Raw genomic sequence first — 18,961 nt, forward strand, 5'->3', positions numbered from 1 at the left:
AACCCATGTGCCCTAATTCGTTTGTGCTAGGTAAACTCCATCACCTAAACAATCATCCAAAAAGAAGGAACTTAGGGATAAATACTCAGACGCCCTAACAGACTGCAAGAGAACCTTCTTTTAATCTATAGTTTTATATGATCCAATTCATCAAATCTATTCTGTCTAATTTAACTCATTTTGCTTTGAGATAAGTATAAGATGGAAATAAGTAGCGGCCTGTCGCACCATGCATGACACCTTTCGGCGCTAACCTTTTCTTTTTCTTTTTGCATGGAGAGACGTCCATTGTCCAGATCCACCGACAGCCCCATGATCAAATAGTTGATAGGGTAACAATGCTGCCGGTGCTTCCTAAAAACGGTGACACAAAAGACAGGGACAGTTCAGCGATCGGGAGGGTAGTACAGTCACGGTCCGTGATCGTCGAATGGTTAATTCTGTAATTTTCGGGAACAAACGTGGGCGCTTTGAGTTGTTTCTCTAGGACCAGTGACCGACCCGTCTTTTTCTTTCTTGTCCACTTCCGGGGCTGCAAGAAACTTAGAAAGTATGGTTTTAGTCCAATAACGTTGCTACTTGGAATACGTACCGAATAATTCTTAATATTCACAAGCAAATCATAAATTTATCTTCGTACACTTAATTCTTTGACAACTTATGGCTATTGTCGTGATTTGGACTCCCAGGTTCAACCTTTTGAGCCAATCGAGACCTGCCACATGTGAACCCCAAGGTTTGTTTAACCAATTAGGTCTATTACTACCACAAATATCTCAAAGAAAGGCAGATGTTTAGGAATCAAAATTATTTTTATATTTCCTACTGAGAAGGTCAATTTTCTCATGAATATATGCACGTAATTATTAAGATTTTTTTTTTTAAAAAAAATTGTTGGAAGAAGCCCTACGCAAACTATTTATATTTTATAAGATATTGTGGTTTTCAACATGTCAAAAAAAACAGCAGATGTGTGGGAACTAAAATTATTTTTTATCTTTGCTAAGTCAAATACATAATTATTAAGACTAAATTTTTTAATATAATATTATAAAAGGTTATATGCAAACTTTTTATACTCCATAAGATAATTAATTGTTGATCAACTTTTTTCAGAGAGTTGTTTTTCATAAATTTAAAATACAGAGTAGTGGGATAAAAACCAGGAAAGGCTCTATTTTTCAACCTCCGAGTCATTCCCCAAGTAGTTCTCCCACCACCGCAAAGCTAGTGTTTTCTGGTGCTAAAGGAGAGAGGGAAAGGGCGATGGAGAGGAAAGCGGTGGTGGTTTGCGTGGCGGCGGGCTTTCTGGGGCTTCTCTCCGCCGCGCTGGGCTTCGCCGCGGAGGCGACAAGGGTCAAGGTGAGCCAAAGCTCTTCCTTTTTCGACAAAAAAGAGTGCGGTGTTTGATGTTTCTCCAGTAATAATGAGTTTCCTCCTTGAATAGTTTGTTGGACTCGAACTTCTACACGGGTCTTTCTTGGAAGGTGGTTTTGTTCCTAAACTCCTTGGGAAGTTGTTAATTTTTTTTTGGATATTGATTTGGATCTATGATGGGATATCGCTGATTGGGATGTTGTTTGAGTTGTTGATCAAGTTTAGATTGTTAATTTTTCAGAGGAATCTGTTTTTTATTTTTTAAGCATCGATTTTTTCCGGTTGGGGTCCAGTCTTCGACATGGGGATTTTGATGGTCACGGACACCTGTTGCAGTTGTTCTTTGCTACTTTTGCTCTATCAAGTTCTTCCGCTTGTGTTTGATTACTAGTTTCATGTTAGAGGTCAAGTTTTTCCATTGGAAGTTTGGTAAAAAAATTTGGCTCTGGACATGGGCTCTAGTCGCCATAAAAAAATCTTCGATGGTCATGTTATTTGGGTCATTCAATAAGCTCAGTTTTGTTAGATTTTTGACAAACTAAGTACTCTGTTGAGAGCATTAATTCGGTTTTGCTGGATTTAGTCTTCAATAAAGGGTTTCTAATGCTTATGTCATTAGACTTGATTCTGAAGTGCTTCTTTTGCCATATCAAAGTCTTCTTTTTTTTTTTGTCTTGCTGGTACTTTCTATGTTAAAGGTCCAGTTTTTGTTAGCCTAGATGCACAAATATAATTGATAAATTAAATATTTGTAATATTCAAAAACAGTAAATAAGAAGAATAAATTAGCAAATAATTAACTTGACAATATAATAATAAAATGAAGAAAGAGAGAGAAGATGGTCTGTAGATCGAAGCATGTAGATGCGTTGTCCTAGGAAAATTTATGCCCCCCACGCACGGGTCTGCTGGCACAGATCTCCTAGAGATACGACGATCCAATACAGAACCACGTCTTCCCCGTCAGTGCGCCTCTAGGAAAGAAAGAAGAGCACGTTCATGTTCGCAGATACCTCAAAAGAAACTTAGAAAAATTATGAGGAGAACAAAATTTTTTTTTATTTCTTTCTTCCCCAATGATCCCTGGAGCCCTTTTTATCTAGACTCTTGGAATAGGAAGAAGAAAAAATTTTGATTGTGGTTTGAAATGATCCCTAGAGCCCTTTATATAGGCTCAGGCACGTCAAAAGAAGAAGATTCCCCTCCCGCGGATTGATGATGTGTCTTCTTATGCTCCTTTGATTCTTCGGCTTATTGCATCTTGGCCATCCATGTTTCCTTCCTTTTTCGAGGGGCCTTTCCATGCTTGCTCTTGCGCTGGATACATGACACTTGTCATGGCTTATTTTCTTTGGAAATTTTTTCATGTTTGCTCCCTTGCTTGTGCGCAGATGCTTGCCACTTGGCCGTTAACCAATTTGGTTTTCAAATTTTTAAAATATTTGATTTAATTCAACAATCCCCCACATAAATTAAATATTTAAAAAAATTAAAATCAAAATAAAATTAAAAAAATTAAAATAAAATGCTGAGTATCTTATATTATGTAATAGGTGTAGATACCTTTCGGTTTGAATCTTCATTTAGTGACAATTGATTATTTCTGTGGAGCCAAGGTGGACTATACCTTGAACCTTGGTCCATGGCTCAAATTTCATCAACAGCACACATAATATAGCGTGAACATGCTTGAAGCGGGTTTGCGCTTTACGGCCATGCGCAGGTATCTCTTCATGTGTGTTATTAGGGAACAACCCACTTTCCACAGTCGCGGCCTCATGACTACACGCATATAGGTGAATCCTAAAAAGGGTACGAGCAAGTAGGTACCCTGCCTCGTGGGTTTCGGATTCATTAAGAGTAAAAACTCAACCTAACCCTTACTTTTTATGAGCATTGTTGCCCTAGGGATGGGAAAAACAAATAGTGCTCCTCATTAGTTACCTATTTAGCTTGTTTCTACCCATTAAACCTTTTCAAGTTGGGTTACCACCGTGGTGACTTTACTTATGGGCTTGGCCCCATCCCCCTCGACAACTCTAAAACCACTGTTCTAGACAATCCTTTGGTAAGCTGATCAGCTAGATTCCTTTCGGATCTTACAAAATTTAGTGCAATCAAGTTATTCTTTAATTTGTATCTCAATGATTTATGGCGCATTTTCAAGTGCCTATTAATTTTCACATTTGCATTTTCTTGATTGCATTTATCTATAGTAGATCTACAGTCACAATGAATAGATATAGAAGACAATGGTGAAGTCACAAGAGGTAAATCTATCAGTAGATCTCTAAGCCACTCGGCCTCAATGCTAGTGGTATCTAGGGCAATCATTTCAGATTCCATGGTGCTCCTAGCCACTACAGTTTGTTTGGTAGACTTGCATGATACAGCTGCACCTCCTAAAAGATAGACAAAACCAGTGGTGGATTTAGTGTCAACTGTATCACTGATCCAGTTGGCATTATTATAACCTTCCAGAACAGTAGGATAACCACAATAGTGTAATTCCAGAGATATGGAACCCTTAAGGTATCTGAGAATTCTTTCTAAAGTAGTCCAATGATCATTATTAGGATTGTGAATATATCTACTCAGTCGGTTCACAGAGTATGCAATATCAGGTCTGGTATAATTTGCAAAAAATTCTAAAGAACCAATGATCTGGGCATACAAGCTTTGATTGACTGGATCACCTAAGTTCTTCTTTAGATGAAGAGATGGATTATAGGGAGTAGATACAGGATGACAATCAGAGTAGTGAAACTTTTTAAGTTAGATTTTCTATGTTTTCAGATTTCATATGGAGTTTTATCATTATATTTGAATGGAATTCTATTCAAGATATAAGATGCAATTACTAGTGCTTCCCCCCAAAGATTTTCTGGTGCACCTGAACTAATTAACATAGAGTTAACCATATCTATTAAGGTTCTATTCTTTCTCTCAGCTACTCCATTAGATTGGGGTGAATAAGGAGCTGTCACTTCATGAATTATCCCATGTTCTTCACAGAACTGGGTCAGCTTAAATGAGGTATATTCACCTCCTCTATCAGACCTTAAGATTTTAATCTTTTTATCTAGTTGGTTTTCAGCCTCTGGTTTATAGAGTTTGAATTTATTTAAGACCTCATTTTTAGCTTTGATAAGATAGAGGTGACAGTATCTAGAAAGGTCATCTATGAAAGTTACAAAATATTTGTTTCCACCCCGTGAGGTTCTTCCTGAGTTACATACATCACTATGTATGAGTTCAAGGAGATCAGAATCTCTACTTACAGAGTGAAAAGGTCTTTTAGGTAATTTGGCCTATACACATATCTCACATTTGTCATTATTCTTAAGTTCTGATTTTGGGATTAAATTCAAGTGCATTAATCTTTTAATTGAACTATATTTTACATGTCCCAGCCTATCATGCCAGACAACAGGAGAGTCAATATGAAGAACAATAGAATTTTCATTCATAGATGGAATAATTACATTGAGCTTAAACAACCCATCACAAAGAAAATCTTTTTTGATGAAAGAGACACCATGGGTTACTATAACTTTATTTGATTCAAAAACAATTCGGTATCCTTGCTGGACAAGCAAGGATCCACTAACTAGATTTCTACGGATGTCTGGAACGTGGTGCACGCCTTGCAGAGTGAGGATCTTTCTAGAGGTAAGTGTCAGATCCACTCGTCTCACTCCAAGCACGCACGCCACAGCATTATTACCCATGATCACAGTTCCTCTACATGAGATTTGATAAGATGAAAACCAGGAGCGATCAGAACAAACATGTATACTAGCTTTAGTATCATTCCACCAGTCAAGTGCTAATTGTGTCATGTTACCTTCAGGTATGAAGGAAACAAACCTGATAGCAGTCTCAGAGGAGTCAGCCCCACAGGTCACCATGTTGGCCTGGGCACCAGAAGTAGCAGGACCCTTCTAGGTTGACGAGTAGTGATCTTGTAGAAGCATTGGTTGGCCATATGGTTGGTCCGACCATAGACAGAACATTAACGAACAGATTTTCCTTCTTTCTCTTTCTTCTGGTTCTGAGAGAAGTTGGGTCTTCTGTTGTTGGGCTGAAAGGAGTTCCTATGGTTGAATGATTTCTTCTTGAAGGACTTGTTGTAGTTGGGACGGAAAGAACAATTCTGATTTTTGGATTTGGGCTTGGATTCAACATTGTTGACTTTGGGCAAAGGATTGGAGGAGTGGGATTTTTCTCTAAGGCGATGCTGTTCTTCAATCCTAATAGAATTTAGGACTTGCGTTAGAGACAGATCACCTTGGGTGTGGCTCAAAGTCTGACTAGGTAGAGGAAAATTTGTCTATAATACAGGCAACTTGGAAAGACTCATCTAAGTGGGTTCCATTTGCCTGGAGCTGAAGAATCAAGGTTTCATATTCATAGATTTGATCATTTATAGGTTTGGAATCAACAAATTTAAACTTGCTAAAGTCAGAAGCTTTAAATCTCTTTACCCCGGCATCATCAAGTCCATATTTATTTTCTAGGGTATCCCAGAGATCCTTGGCACTCTTAGCTATATAATAAATATCATAAAGCCTATCAGAAAGGGCTCCTAGGATTCTATGAAGACAGTGGTAGTTGGTTTCTTCTGGAGTCCTAGTGGAGGAGGCGGCATCAGTTTGAGAAGAGGAAGGAGTAGGGTTTGGGTTGTTGCTAGAGCTGATCACGGGCCTTCTGGCCCGCCCAGCCCGGCCCGAAATTTTTTGGGCTTGGGCATTAAAAAAAGGTCCATGGGTCGGGCCTGGGCAAGAAAAGCGGCTCGATCAAAAAAATCAGGCCGGACCTGGTCGGGCTATTCTGGCCCATTTCTAGATTCCAAACAAAGAAAAAATCGGGCCTGTCGGGTCGGGCCTATCGGGTCGGGCCGGGCTAGACAGGCCTAGAACCAGATTTATAAAATCGGGTCGGGCCTGGATAAAAATTTAAGCCCGACAGTCGGGCCGGGTCGGGCCTGGGCATAGCTATCGGGCCTAATTTCTGCTGTAGAGCCCGGCCCGAGCCCGGCCCGGGTTTTGATCAGCTCTAGTTGTTGCAAGTAGGAGGTCGTGAAGCAGATGGGTTAGACCCACCAATGGCAGAGATCAAGCCTAGGGTGGTGAGCCAGAACCGCATTTGATTCTGCCATCTTCTAAAGTTTTGACCATCAAACTTTTCAGGTTTAGCACTAAGATTTTCATATGTGTGGGAAGCTATTAATTTATAGCTTAACACAGTTTTGACACTTGTGGAAATGAGAAGATTTATGGCAAATTATTGCACTGATATCTAATTTGAACTTTAGATGTCTAGTTGAAAAATCCAAAGAATAACAGCCAGATCAGCTCCAGATCGGTAGTGGAGCATTTGGCTCACTTAAGTACCAGCCTTTCTTAAGCACGTATGCCTTTTTGATAAGCTTTTCTTAGACACCGTTATTCAATGGATAATTTAACTAGATATCGTTCAATTTTATTCTAAGTGCAATATTAAGCTAGCTCCTATGAATTAACCAATTTCCGAATTTCCGTTTGAATGGAATATGGAAATTACTCCGTGAGGAGTTCAAATGGAGGTATTAATAAACCTTTTGCAGGTTAGGCAATCTAATATTTTGCTTGAAAAATTAAATACTAAAGTAAAGCTAGCATGAATGTGTAGCAGCTAAAATATAACAATTTACAATTGTGCAGCAAAATATATAATAAATGTAGCAATTTAAAATCTAGTGCTAATAGTACATAAACTTTTCTGGATTGTTAGCCTAGATGCACAAATATAATTGATAAATTAAATATTTCTAATATTCAAAAACAGTAAATAAGAAGAATAAATTAGCAAATAATTAACTTGACAATATAATAATAAAATGAAGAAAGAGAGAGAAGATGGCCTGTGGATCGAAGCATGCAGATGCGTTGTCCCAGGAAAGTTTATGCTCCCCATGCACGGGTCTGCTGGCATAGATCTTCTAGAGATACAACGACCCAATACAGAGCCACGTCTTCCCCGTCAGTACGCCTCTAGGGAAGAAAGAAGAGCACGTTCACGCTTGCAGATACCTCAAAAGAAATTTAAAAAAAATTATGAGGAGAACAAAAATTTTCTTTATTTCGTTCCTCCCCAATGATACCTGGAGCCTTTTTCTATCTAGACTCTTGGAATAGGGAGAAGAGAAAATTTTGATTGTGGTTTGAAATGATCCCTAGAGCCCTTTATATAGGCTCAGGCACGTCAAAAGAAGAAGATTCCCCTCCCGCGGATTGATGACGTGTCTTCTTGTGCTCCTTTGATTCTTCGGCTTATTGCATATTGGCCGTCTATGTTTCCTTCCTTCTTCGAGGGGCCTTTCCATGCTTGTTCTTGCGCTCATGACACTTGTTATGTCCTACTTTTTTTGAAAATTTTTCCATGTTTGCTTCCTTGCTTGTGCGGGATGCTTGCCACTTGGTCGTTGACCAATTTGGTTTTCAAATTTTTTAAAATATTTGATATAATTCAACAGTTTTTTTCTTTTATATGTAGTTCATTTGCCAGGGATTTGGCTTTATTTCTGTAATGATTATGTTGTTTGCCTCATCCTGAAGATTTTTTTGAACATTTTTGGACATCTTTACAGGAGGTGTATTAAAATATCTTTCTCAATATCTGATTAAGGGACTTAGTCATCTTGCCAAGATAGGAAACTATGCTAGATATGGTTATAAGATCTTGAACCTCAAAGTTAATTTTGATGGCAGTGTTCTGAGTAAAGGTGATTATGGTGGGGTTAGTTTTGTTGTTAGAAACACTAGCGATGCGCTAGTGCCTGTAGAGGGAGTCCGACTTTTTGAGATGATAGCTCTAATAGCTGAGTCGCATGCTGTTTGGGAAGGATTGAAATTTGTGGTGATGCATTTGAAGGCGACCCACATTATATTTGAAGGTGACTCATTGACGATAGTTAGGTGGATTTCAAATCAATCAACTACTAAGACTTGTTCCCATCAATTGCTACAGGATTGCTGAAGAATGGCTGCTTCTCTCCAATCTTATGAGGTGACTCATGTTTGTAGAGAGTCTAATAGTGTGACTCATTTGGTAGCAACATAAGTAGCTAATCATATGGGAACCAATCTCTGGGTTGTAGCATCGGATATTTCTTTAGATTTTTTGCATATTTTATTTTTTGATTCATATGTGTTGCCCAGCTATACAGCCCAAGAGGGGGGTAAATTAGGCTTTTCAAAATTCTAAACTACAGGTGCAACGGAATGATATCTTATTAATGTGTAAGTGATGTGCAATGAGTGATATGAACAATAAGTAAGCCAATAAATAAAAAAGAACAAGGCACAAAATCCACGCACTGCAAGCACGAAAGATTTATAGTGGTTCAGTGCCAACCCCAGTACCTACGTCCACTCTCCAAGCTTCCTATTTGAGAATTTGAATCCATTAATCGTTCAATAACAATTACAATGTCGGATACCACCGACCAATCAACCCTAGCTCTCCAAGCTAGTCACTTATTTCCGACATGAGCAAGCCTTGCACTCCGTTTCTAGGTGTGGATCAACCTTTCCAAATTATAACTCAACTGAAACTTGTCCAACAAATACAATGAAGATAATATAACAATAATAATCAATAAATATAATCTAAGCTCCTTATTGAGTAGAAATAAATCAATTAAAAGCTCATTGAAATGATTGGAGAAGCTTCTTGATGTCCACTTCAATTGGGAGTGTTCAATGAATGCTTTCAAAGTGGTTGGTGAAGTTAGATTCAATGCTTCTCACTCAATGAATGCTCTTTTAATTCTTTCTCTTGTTCTTCTTGTTGTTGTCTTCTCTCTTGTCTTCCTTAGGTGTCCCCTTGCATTTATAGCTTCAAAAAGTAATTGGATGAGTTTCTAGCTGTTAAACAGGCTAAACGAGTCGTTGTGAGGCGAAACGACCATTCTGATCTCGCAAAAAAACTAGCCGTTACTATTGCCAAGCGTAGATGGGTCGACTCGACTACTTCAGGGGTCGACTCCTCTTCTCTGGAGGTCGACTTGAGAAAGCTGTTGTTTTTGCTATGCTCTATCTTTCGCCTGTGGCCATTGTAGGGGTCAACTCTTCTTTACTTTGGTATCAACCCATCCATGATTGGGGTCGACTCGCTAACAAGCTGATTTTGGTTGCTTTCTGCCTTCTGTTTGTGGCTATGCTGGGGTTGACTAATCAAGTTTTGGGGTCGACTCTTGTTCAATAGGAATCGGCTCTTAAGGTTGATTCCTGAAACTGTCCAAAAGTGAAGTCTTCTGTTTAGCTTATGGACATTCAAGGATCGGCTGGTAGTGTTTTGGTGTCAACTTCTCTAGTACAAAACTTTATAAACTTGAGTTTTATTCTTCCACATTAAGAGTTTTGGACTAATATCATTTTGGCTTCTTGTGAGCATTTTTGTGAACTCCAAGCAAGTGATTAGTAAACTTTTTTACTCAAATGTTTTGTATCATTAAAATCAATCCTTTCAGGTCAACAATATGGATGTATATTCACTAGATTGATATAATAAATCCAGTTCTACCAAAAACAAAAAAGAAACTTCTTTGCTGAATATTAAGGTGTATGGCATGAAAATGGATGTTTAGAGCAAGCAAAGGTTAATGTTGGGCTAAAGAAGTGCCTATTGCTGGTTGATGAAAAAAATATACAAATGGGGTGCAAATTAGCTCGCACTAGGGTGGGCATTAGAAGTACCTATGGTGTTTCAACAAAACAAAGACGGAAGCATTTTGAAATAGCTCAAATATCAAATGAATACAAGGCCTTACACTTCGCCGAGGAGTTGTTAATTGTTGGCATGCCCCATAGTAGGAGGGGATTGGTGGAATCCATGGGATTTTGTAATTCATGGCAGGTTTGTGTGGTATGAAGCACCAATTCTCTTCTACCATATGATATGCCAATAGGGCAGAGGAATTTTTTGTAATAAGTTTGGGCCATTTTGCAAATCAAAATTCTCATCATGGAGAAGGTATTGTGAACTCAAGTAAATAATAAAGTTGTGTTTGCCCTAAAAAATAATCAAAGTACTAGCCAAAAGACGACAAGGAACAAGGGCCTTGCATGATGGTAATAAATGTGCTTAAGGGAGTTTTAAGCAACAGGATTTGAATATCTTATCAATGCGTTTGCATGAAATGATGAAGCATGTAATCCTGGCATGAGGAGACATGGCCATTAAATGAGGGTTGTGAGTAGCAAAGCCACATCGCATTGGCTTTTGAGTCCAACCAAGCTAACAAATAGAAGACCCCAAGTGCTTGATGCCATGGACTAAAGAATGATTGACCAAGGGGTGATGGGTGGTGGTAGTCTGAGTATCAAAGCAGCCAAGGAAGTCACCCCAGGGATCGAAGGTGTCCCGCCTTGATGAAGGCATGGATATTTCAGTGCATCTCTTTGTTTGCTAGTTAGAAAGGTGTACATGTGATAGTGGTATTGTCTACATCCCGACTTGATTTGAAATGGGCCAATAGTGAGACAGTATGATGGATGCGTGATCAAGAGGAAAGAATCTCTCTTCAGTTTTGGGATGCATATAGTAAAAGAATTTATCTTACTTTTGTCATGTACTACAAAAGCTTTAAATTCCTAGTTGCAAGCTATAGATTTAGTAACCTCAATGCTTTCGTTTTTCCTGCTAGGTTAAAGAATTTATTACTATATCTATTTTTACTTTTCGAGAAAAGGGATCTAGCATTGAACATAATCATTTACCATCAAAAATTGAATAGAATTGTAGTCTAGGTTTTAGTATCGATTGTTGGAGCAGCACACAAGTCCACTGTCTGACTGTTGTTCTGGATAATTTCTAGACCTTCATGCTATGTTTTCCAATTTCTAGTGTTTTTTTTTGTTGGATTCTGCAGCATGTTGATGAGCTTGAGAATAATGTGTATCAAAACCAAAGACAGTTCACTGGATGTCTTCTGCATTTTTTTTTTCTGTTCTTGGAGTTTCTGGTTAAATAATGTATTCGTACATAACCATATAAAAGCACAACAAATATGTTAATGTTATAAAAGCCGAACTTTGATTTGCCGATTGCAGATGCTATGTATTTTTGTGTTCTAACTGTTCATTTTAGGTCATGATTTATGATTAGAGATAAAGGCATAAGGCAATTCCCTATCTCAAACTGTCTCCTCAGTCCTCTATGTATAGTCTTTTCAAGTCTAGAAACAAGGAGGGTTAGTTCCTAGTTGCATGAGTCTACAATGTTAACCAATAAGGTAGGTTTCTTTGCTTGCCAATTGGCCTTCTAGCTTTCATGGTAGGCCTCCTTCTTCCCAAAAGTTTCCTTGACAAGGAGTTCAGCACTAATTTAGAGTGCTTGTATCAAGCTGAGAGCTGGTGGCAGATCATCTTAGACCTTGAAGAGTAATACCATGATTCACAAAGCCTACCCCAAGTAGATGGAGGAGGCTTGTTGGTTAAGGTTAAGGCTAAGGTGAGATGTCTCAAGTTCTGGAGCCAAAGGGACTAGAGAAAGTATCACTATCTTGGAGTGTTTATTGTCTTCTATTCATTTGATATGTAAATTTTTTCTTGAGTAAATAGATTCTTGCAGAAACTTTTCTTGTTCTACTTATTGATTGACTTAAATGATGGTGTATCCTACTTGTATATAAAAGTTGTTATCGGAAGGCCCTGCTAAATTGGTTGTCATAAAATTGGTATCTTTTTGTCAAGTTTGGGTATTTTTTGTTTAATTGATCCTTAACTTGCAGATCTCAGATGTTCAAACAACAATGCCAGGGGATTGTGTATATCCAAGGAGTCCAGCATTAGCTCTAGGCCTAACAGCAGCAGTAGCGCTTATGATGGCTCAGGCAATCATCAACACTGTAACTGGGTGCATATGTTGCAAGAAGCATCTAAATCCATCGGACACCAACTGGACTGTAGCATTGATATCCTTCATTATTTCTTGGTAATCTTCTGAACTAGAAGTTTATATTGACTTTGATATTGCATGACTCTTGCTAACAGCTGTTAACTCAGCTGGTTGGTTACCCCCCACCTAAGGGCTTTCCCTTGCGGGTGGTCCATGGTTTGAACCTTGTTGGTGGGACATTATGACCTGTGATGCTATAAGATGGTTCTCTCAAAAGATATTGCATGACTGCACATTTCTTTTTATTAAATACAAACTTCTCGGATATTTATTTCATACTTTACCTGCATTTCTCCTTCAATATGGTATTCATTTGTGAGGCTTGATTGGCTTCATATTAGAATCAGTCAATATTTGTATGCTGTCAGACCACATTCTGGAGTTTGATGGGTTAAAATTTTCATCTCCTAAACAACTTTTTGCTAACATTGTTCATTAGCACTTTTGAATTTTCTTTGACACTTTTACATCTGTGATTTAAATGCCCTGAAAGTGTTTTCAATTAAATGTCTCCTACTAGCTTCTCTTTGTGCTCTTGCACTACAGTTTGTTTTTAAGAAATTCAACTGGGAGATCTACATGAAAAATGACTTAATGTAATTCTGACTAGTGATGTTTTGGATCATGCTTATGAAAACTCTTCTAGAAGGTCTTGTTAAAATAATCAAGCTATTAATATGGCTCTTAAATACACATGCAATTCTTCGCTGTTAGTAGGAAGTTAGATAATACAACAATGAGTTGGAGAGTGGGTTTGGTGATGCATGAGTAGCCTTTTGTTTTACATACACATGCATAACAGGAGTGTGGGTGTTATTGGATTCTTCATAATGGAACAGGCTAATTCTGTGAGATTTAGAAAGGGAACATAATCTCAAAAATTTGGATAACTTAATTTAGAAATGCATATATTCTCATGGAGGGTGGAAGCAAGCATCTGGACTTCCATTCTGTTCCCTCCTTTGCCTTTTTGATTTATGAAGGTTTAGTTGTCAACGAGTGCTGTATGTAGGTATGCCTGTGTATGACATGTTTAAATCAGATCTCCATGTCAAATATAGATGGATATGAGCAAAAAAGTCTACTTAGGGTGGATACTTGCTTCAGAAATTTGTCCATGCATGGGCTTTCTAAAGCATTTCCTTATTCCCCTTTTCTTTTAGAGAGAGAGAGAGACACTTTCTTGTATTTGCACCCAAATCTGCTCCTGCCTCTAGCACCTAAGCATGGAAGTGCTAGTTCAGTGGGTATTTTGATCACATGTGAGTGAGTGGGCATGGATGACACCAGGTGTTATGTGCACAAAACCATAACAATATTCTCACCCTTTCTTAGTATAAATACAATACTTTTTTCATCTATCTATGAGTCAATATATCCAAGTTTTCTAGCTTTCATCAAATAACAGATGTAGATTTCCAGCTCCCTTTGTGCTCGACAACCTTACAAAACATTAACATATAAGATTTTGGGAATATTATGTAAAAATTCCCTAAAGTTGCTAGTCTCATGGGATTAGGCACTTTTGTGGCTGTATTTTCAGGATCGTCCACCGTATAGTTTTGTGGATGATTGTGCCATTTTACTATGCTCTCGCAACGAGTGATATCACACATTCTTCGATGCATTCCCATGTATGCTTACATATGAATAACATAATAGTGAAAACATGTGCCCCCGCTTGCCGTGCGAAAAAAAAAATTATAACAAATCCTGTCCCGATTCCCCCATCCTCCATATGTGAAAAGTCTATCTTCCAACTCGTCCTATGTTCCCCACATATCATCCCATCCTCCCTCTCTCTCTCTCTCGCTCAAAACAAAACTAGGTGAAGTAGAGGAGCAACAAAAGCAATGGTTGAGGACTCAATGCGATTTGGCATTATGGGTTGCACCAAGGTCTGCTGAACCGGCCCGAACCGGCCCGAACCGGCTGGTTCAACGCATACCGTACCGGTACCAATGCCCACCGGTATGGCTCGGCTATTGAAAACAGTTCTGGGTAGTGGTTGTGGCCGAGCATAGGAAGCATGTGCTCCTCAAGAAGCCCACACTACTCTCCATCGTCAAGCTGGATAGGACCTGGAGCTCGTGGATCCAACAATGTGTAGTTTTTGTACACCACCATGTGGGTCAGCCACCTACGGATGGCGCAGATGAAGGAGCTCTTGTTTGATGCCAACCTTTTTGAACTCTTCAAAGTGGTGATCTCCTTTGTGTTGGTGTACACGATGTATGCAACGATGCGAGACCCTATGAAGGGCTCTCTTGGGATGGTGGCCCCCATCGTTGTTGGCTTCATTGTTGGGGCCAACGTCTTTGCTGCCAGCCTATTCGGTTGTGGCTCCATGAAATCAATAAGGGAGAGAGAGGAATCAGAAATGAAGGGTAGGGAGATCGGAATTGATGAAGGGGCACACATTTTCTTTAATTTTGGGAATTGGGATGTGTTGTCCTTTTTTGGGGGCCGGGGAAGGGGGTGGACGTGTTGTGTTATCAGCATATAACCAATATACATGCTGTCACATTGAGTGGGCTGTGTCAGAAGTTGTGAGAGTGTAGGGAGGGGCATAACCATCTGCATAATTGTACAATGGATAATCCTAGAAATGCACCCTCAATCATATCCAACGCTATGAGAGTGGCATCTTTAGGGGAAATTTATATAATATTGTCGAAGATTCTCTCCAATTTGGACCTTTACATTTGTGCATCACTTATCTCATATATGAAATAGTGTATATGCACTACCATGTAAAATGCTTATTGAGAAAGGTGGAAATGCCACCATCAGGGTTCAACTTGGGACTTCTACCTGGTAGAAGAGGGGAGCCAACCAATTGATCAAGCCCAGTTGGCATGTACAACAGGCATATAGTATGCAATCTCTTTGGTCTTCATCAGTGTTGCATGGACATAGACATGAGAATCAGATTTGGATGCATATCCAAGTGTTTGATTTCACAAGAAGGAGAAAAGGAGATACCGGGATATGTAGGATAAATTATAATTTTTAACTAAATTATATAATTTATACCTTTAGTATTCTTTGTTTAAACTTAACAAATAAACATTAAGAAGATATTGTTAGTTAAGGTCTTTCAGTATACATATTTTAGTTAAGGTCTTTCAGTATACATATTTCTCATTCAAACTTCTCAATTAACTTAAAAATATAAGAAAAATAACATTTTCCAAAGTAATTTCAATACCTCCATCCTTGGCTAATCACTAAAAAGAAAGAATACGCACTTCTAGCATGAAAATGGAAGGTTAAACTCATTGTTGTGAGAGTTCAACTCCCATCCAATCCTTCAAAAAGGGGTAATTATAGAAATTCATAAGCATCTAAGTATCTTATAGGCTGATACTTATTCAACTCGGATATGTATCTTGCATGCTTTTTAAGTCAGACGCGAGTGTCCAGATAACATAGGTCTTCGTTCTCATGAATGCTCAAGGTTAATAGTGGGTTGAAAATAAACGACTAACCACCCATGCAAGCACTCCTTGTTTGAGAGTTGTTTCCCGTTCATTGTCAGGGCTTGCATTAGTTTGGTGATACCACCTCCTCAATTTTTAAGAAGGCAACTAACCTGAAAATAGTATAAAAAATGGAGATTCTATGTTAATACTATGTGCATTTGATTTTTTTTTTTACTTTTTGTTTAGTAAATAGCTCTACGTGGCTGACAATATCTGACCTCTATATTTATCCAAAGCAACTTGGGCTAGAATTTTGTAAGGACCAAAGCTTGGTGAGTTTTCCTCAAATGGGGTTCTTTATTGTTATTATTTCCGTTGCTAGATAGCTTAAGTTGTTTGGTTACTTTCTTTTGCAATTAGTTTCAAACTAAGAACTTGGGGAATAGTTGTGGGTTCACGTTTCAATGGATTACATTCTTCATACGCTTCAAAATTACTTTTGTACCCACTCTTGAAAAGCACAAGCAATAGCATCATAGATCTTCTCCCATGACAAGACTGGTCTCCCATGGTATGTATGTTCTTTATTGGAACTATATTTTACTACACTGACTCTATACTCCTGGCCAATGGCGTATGATTATTATTTCTTTGTATAACAGGTTTAAGCTATCAGTTATCTTATTCTTCAACCAAATCAGTTTATTGCTCTAACACATCCATCCTCTAAATGCAACTCTAGCATGGAATAGAGAAGTCCTGCAAGTAACTGTCTTGCTCTTTCATGATAAGTGAGATGACAAAAAGAAAATGTTTAACAAGTACCCAATGTTGATATCTATCCATTCTTTCCATCATATCGACTCGCTTGATTTGTTGAATTCCTGCTCATTATTAGATAAACTTATACACAATAGATTCTTTGTAGCCATACAAGTTGAAAGTACACACACCCTCCCCATTGGTAGTGGTCCATGTCCGCCACTTTGGTGCATTTTTAGTTGGCTAGCACAATGGAAATTTTTTAGATATATAAAGAAGGAATTTTTTAAACATAGTATCTTCTCAGAGTTTTCAACTAGCTAAGCAGACCGCCCAATCTAGCATCCTTATGTATATAAATGCTGGTCAGTGAAATAATTCAAAAGAATGTATGTTTGGACAGTTTAAGAACTACCAAGCTGTTCATTTATCCAAACCAATTCAAGACTGGCTGGTTCATTTAGGAGACCTCAATTAGGGGATGGCGAGAAAGGTATTGGGGTAAGCATGAAGAACTGATTTGATCTTTAGAGGGAAATTGCTGATTTCTCAAAGCAAAGATAGGCTAAGATCTTTTAGGAGTTTTCTTTGTCTAAGAAGGAAAGAATGGTGTGAATCATTCCTATAATTATGAAATAATTGTGTGCACCTTGATTATGGGTTAAGCAAAGAGAAATCTCAGAATAACAGCCAAGATGAAGTAGGAAAATCTGTAGTTTTCTTCATATTACAAAATGCTAAGTTACTCTGCCATAGAAATGGCAAAAACTTCATCGAAAGTTCCCATACCAGTTCATTATAATTAAAGAAAGTTGATTGCATAAAAGACTTACAGGCCTGATTGTCTCTATCCTCTAACAGTAGTTTCTGTCCGGTGCTGATAGATTAGTTTCAGTAGCATTACAATTGTCTGATGGATCCAACTTATCATGTTTTCATTAACTTGAAATTTGATTATTATCTGTGGTGCATGTAGACTTGACAAGCTTGGAACTTTGATAATGCACCAGAGCAATTTTTTGCTTATCATCAGAAAAATGAAGAGAGAATTTTCAAAGCTCTGGGAATGCTGGCCTTCTGTTGTCTTTCATTACATATGGTATTGATGTCTCTAGATTTTTCTTCTAGACTATTTTCTGTTACTACATGTCTCTTGATCTGGAATTTGTTTTGATGCTTGTTGGCTTCAAAGAACTGGTAATGTCATAACTAGTCATAACAGTTGTCTTTAATCTTGGTTCAGCCTGAACCTCTTTAAGTTCCCGGTAATGCGACCACCTAAAAAACAACCTATTAATGCACTTTATCGATTGAGCTGAGCATTTTGTCATCATGCAGGGTGACCTTTATAATAGCATTCCTTCTGTTATTAACCGGTGCTGCACTCAATGACCAGCATGGTGAGGAAAGCATGTACTTTGGTAACTATTGCTATGTTGTCAAGCCTGGAGTTTTCTCTGGAGGGGCTGTAATGTCCCTCGCAAGTGTTGCTCTGGGGATCGTTTACTATGTTGCCTTATCATCATCAAAGAATGTGCAGTCTTGGGATCCCCAGCAAAACCAGGGCATTGCAATGGGGCAACCTCAGATCCCTCCACAGAGCACGCAACCAGTTTTTGTGCATGAGGATACATATAACAGGCAGCAATTTCCCTGAATATGGGCTGTTTCCGAAAATCTTGCCAATCCTTTCCTGGTTCATTCTGCTCTTTCAGTTTGCCATGTGAATTGTATAAAGACAAACACCTGAAACACATGACTTCTAGATCACGAATTGTCTTCTTCGGGCACTGTATTGTTCTCTTGTTGCATGAGGCCTGGATATGTCTGCAGAGTTGGAGTTTTGCTATGCCATAAGGTACTCATGTTCATCATGGAAGAAGGTGCTGCTTTTCCTAGTTGCAAATATTTAGCTAGGCGAGAAGAAAAGATGCTGTTGTTGTTTGTTGGGATTGAACTAGTGTACCAATGTTGGACTGCTATACAGCTTTAGCATTAGCAGCACTCCAATTGTAATGTATGGATAATACTATAAGCTAGTTAGTGGTGGACAGCATTTTGGCTGCCATGAATTGATTTTATTAAGACATGGAGAAGAAATTTTGGATTGTGTAGAGAGATTAGTATTTTCTCATCAAATATCTGTATCCAGGATTAATATTCATGGATGTTGTATTAGTCTTGTAGCGGCAGCTGTGTTGTCTCCAGGGTTAGCTACCGGCTTCCTGCTTCCCCAGCATACCTGTATTTCTAACTGCAGTGAATCTACTTGCAACTCTTGAACGGTTTCTCCGTTTATAAGAGTACTTAAGGTGTGTTTGGTTGCACTACAAATTTGGAATTGCAAGTTATGGTGGACCCACTGCTGGTGTATCAAATGGTCTAGGGGGCAACCTGGGTTAGGCTCAACCTCACCTCATGCCCTCAACCCATTCATTGGGTAGGGTTGGAGT

The 18,961-nt window shown here is 38.5% G+C and overlaps 1 protein-coding gene across 1 annotated transcript; it reads left to right on the forward strand.

Annotated features, from left to right (window-relative positions):
* The first annotated feature begins 1,147 nt into the window (after positions 1-1,147).
* Positions 1,148-18,624, forward strand: LOC103697492 (transmembrane protein, putative (DUF1218)). Its single transcript, XM_008779360.6, has 3 exons — positions 1,148-1,362; positions 12,155-12,357; positions 17,847-18,624. The coding sequence occupies exons 1-3, from the start codon at positions 1,267-1,269 to the stop codon at positions 18,163-18,165; spliced, it is 618 nt and encodes a 205-aa protein (XP_008777582.1). The 5' UTR covers positions 1,148-1,266; the 3' UTR covers positions 18,166-18,624.
* Positions 18,625-18,961: the final 337 nt, after the last annotated feature.

Source organism: Phoenix dactylifera, chromosome 10 (genome assembly GCF_051530095.1).
Source record: "Phoenix dactylifera cultivar Ajwa chromosome 10, Ajwa_hap1_PhDact_Kaust_v1.1, whole genome shotgun sequence".
Lineage (NCBI taxonomy): Eukaryota > Viridiplantae > Streptophyta > Magnoliopsida > Arecales > Arecaceae > Phoenix > Phoenix dactylifera.

Bases quoted from the DNA above. Each gene is read 5' to 3' on its own strand.
- LOC103697492 (XM_008779360.6), top strand. From the start codon at position 1,267: ATGGAGAGGAAAGCGGTGGTGGTTTGCGTGGCGGCGGGCTTTCTGGGG. The intron at 1,363-12,154 runs GTGAGCCAAAGC...CTTAACTTGCAG, and splicing joins CGGAGGCGACAAGGGTCAAG to ATCTCAGATGTTCAAACAAC. The intron at 12,358-17,846 runs GTAATCTTCTGA...GTCATCATGCAG, and splicing joins ATATCCTTCATTATTTCTTG to GGTGACCTTTATAATAGCAT.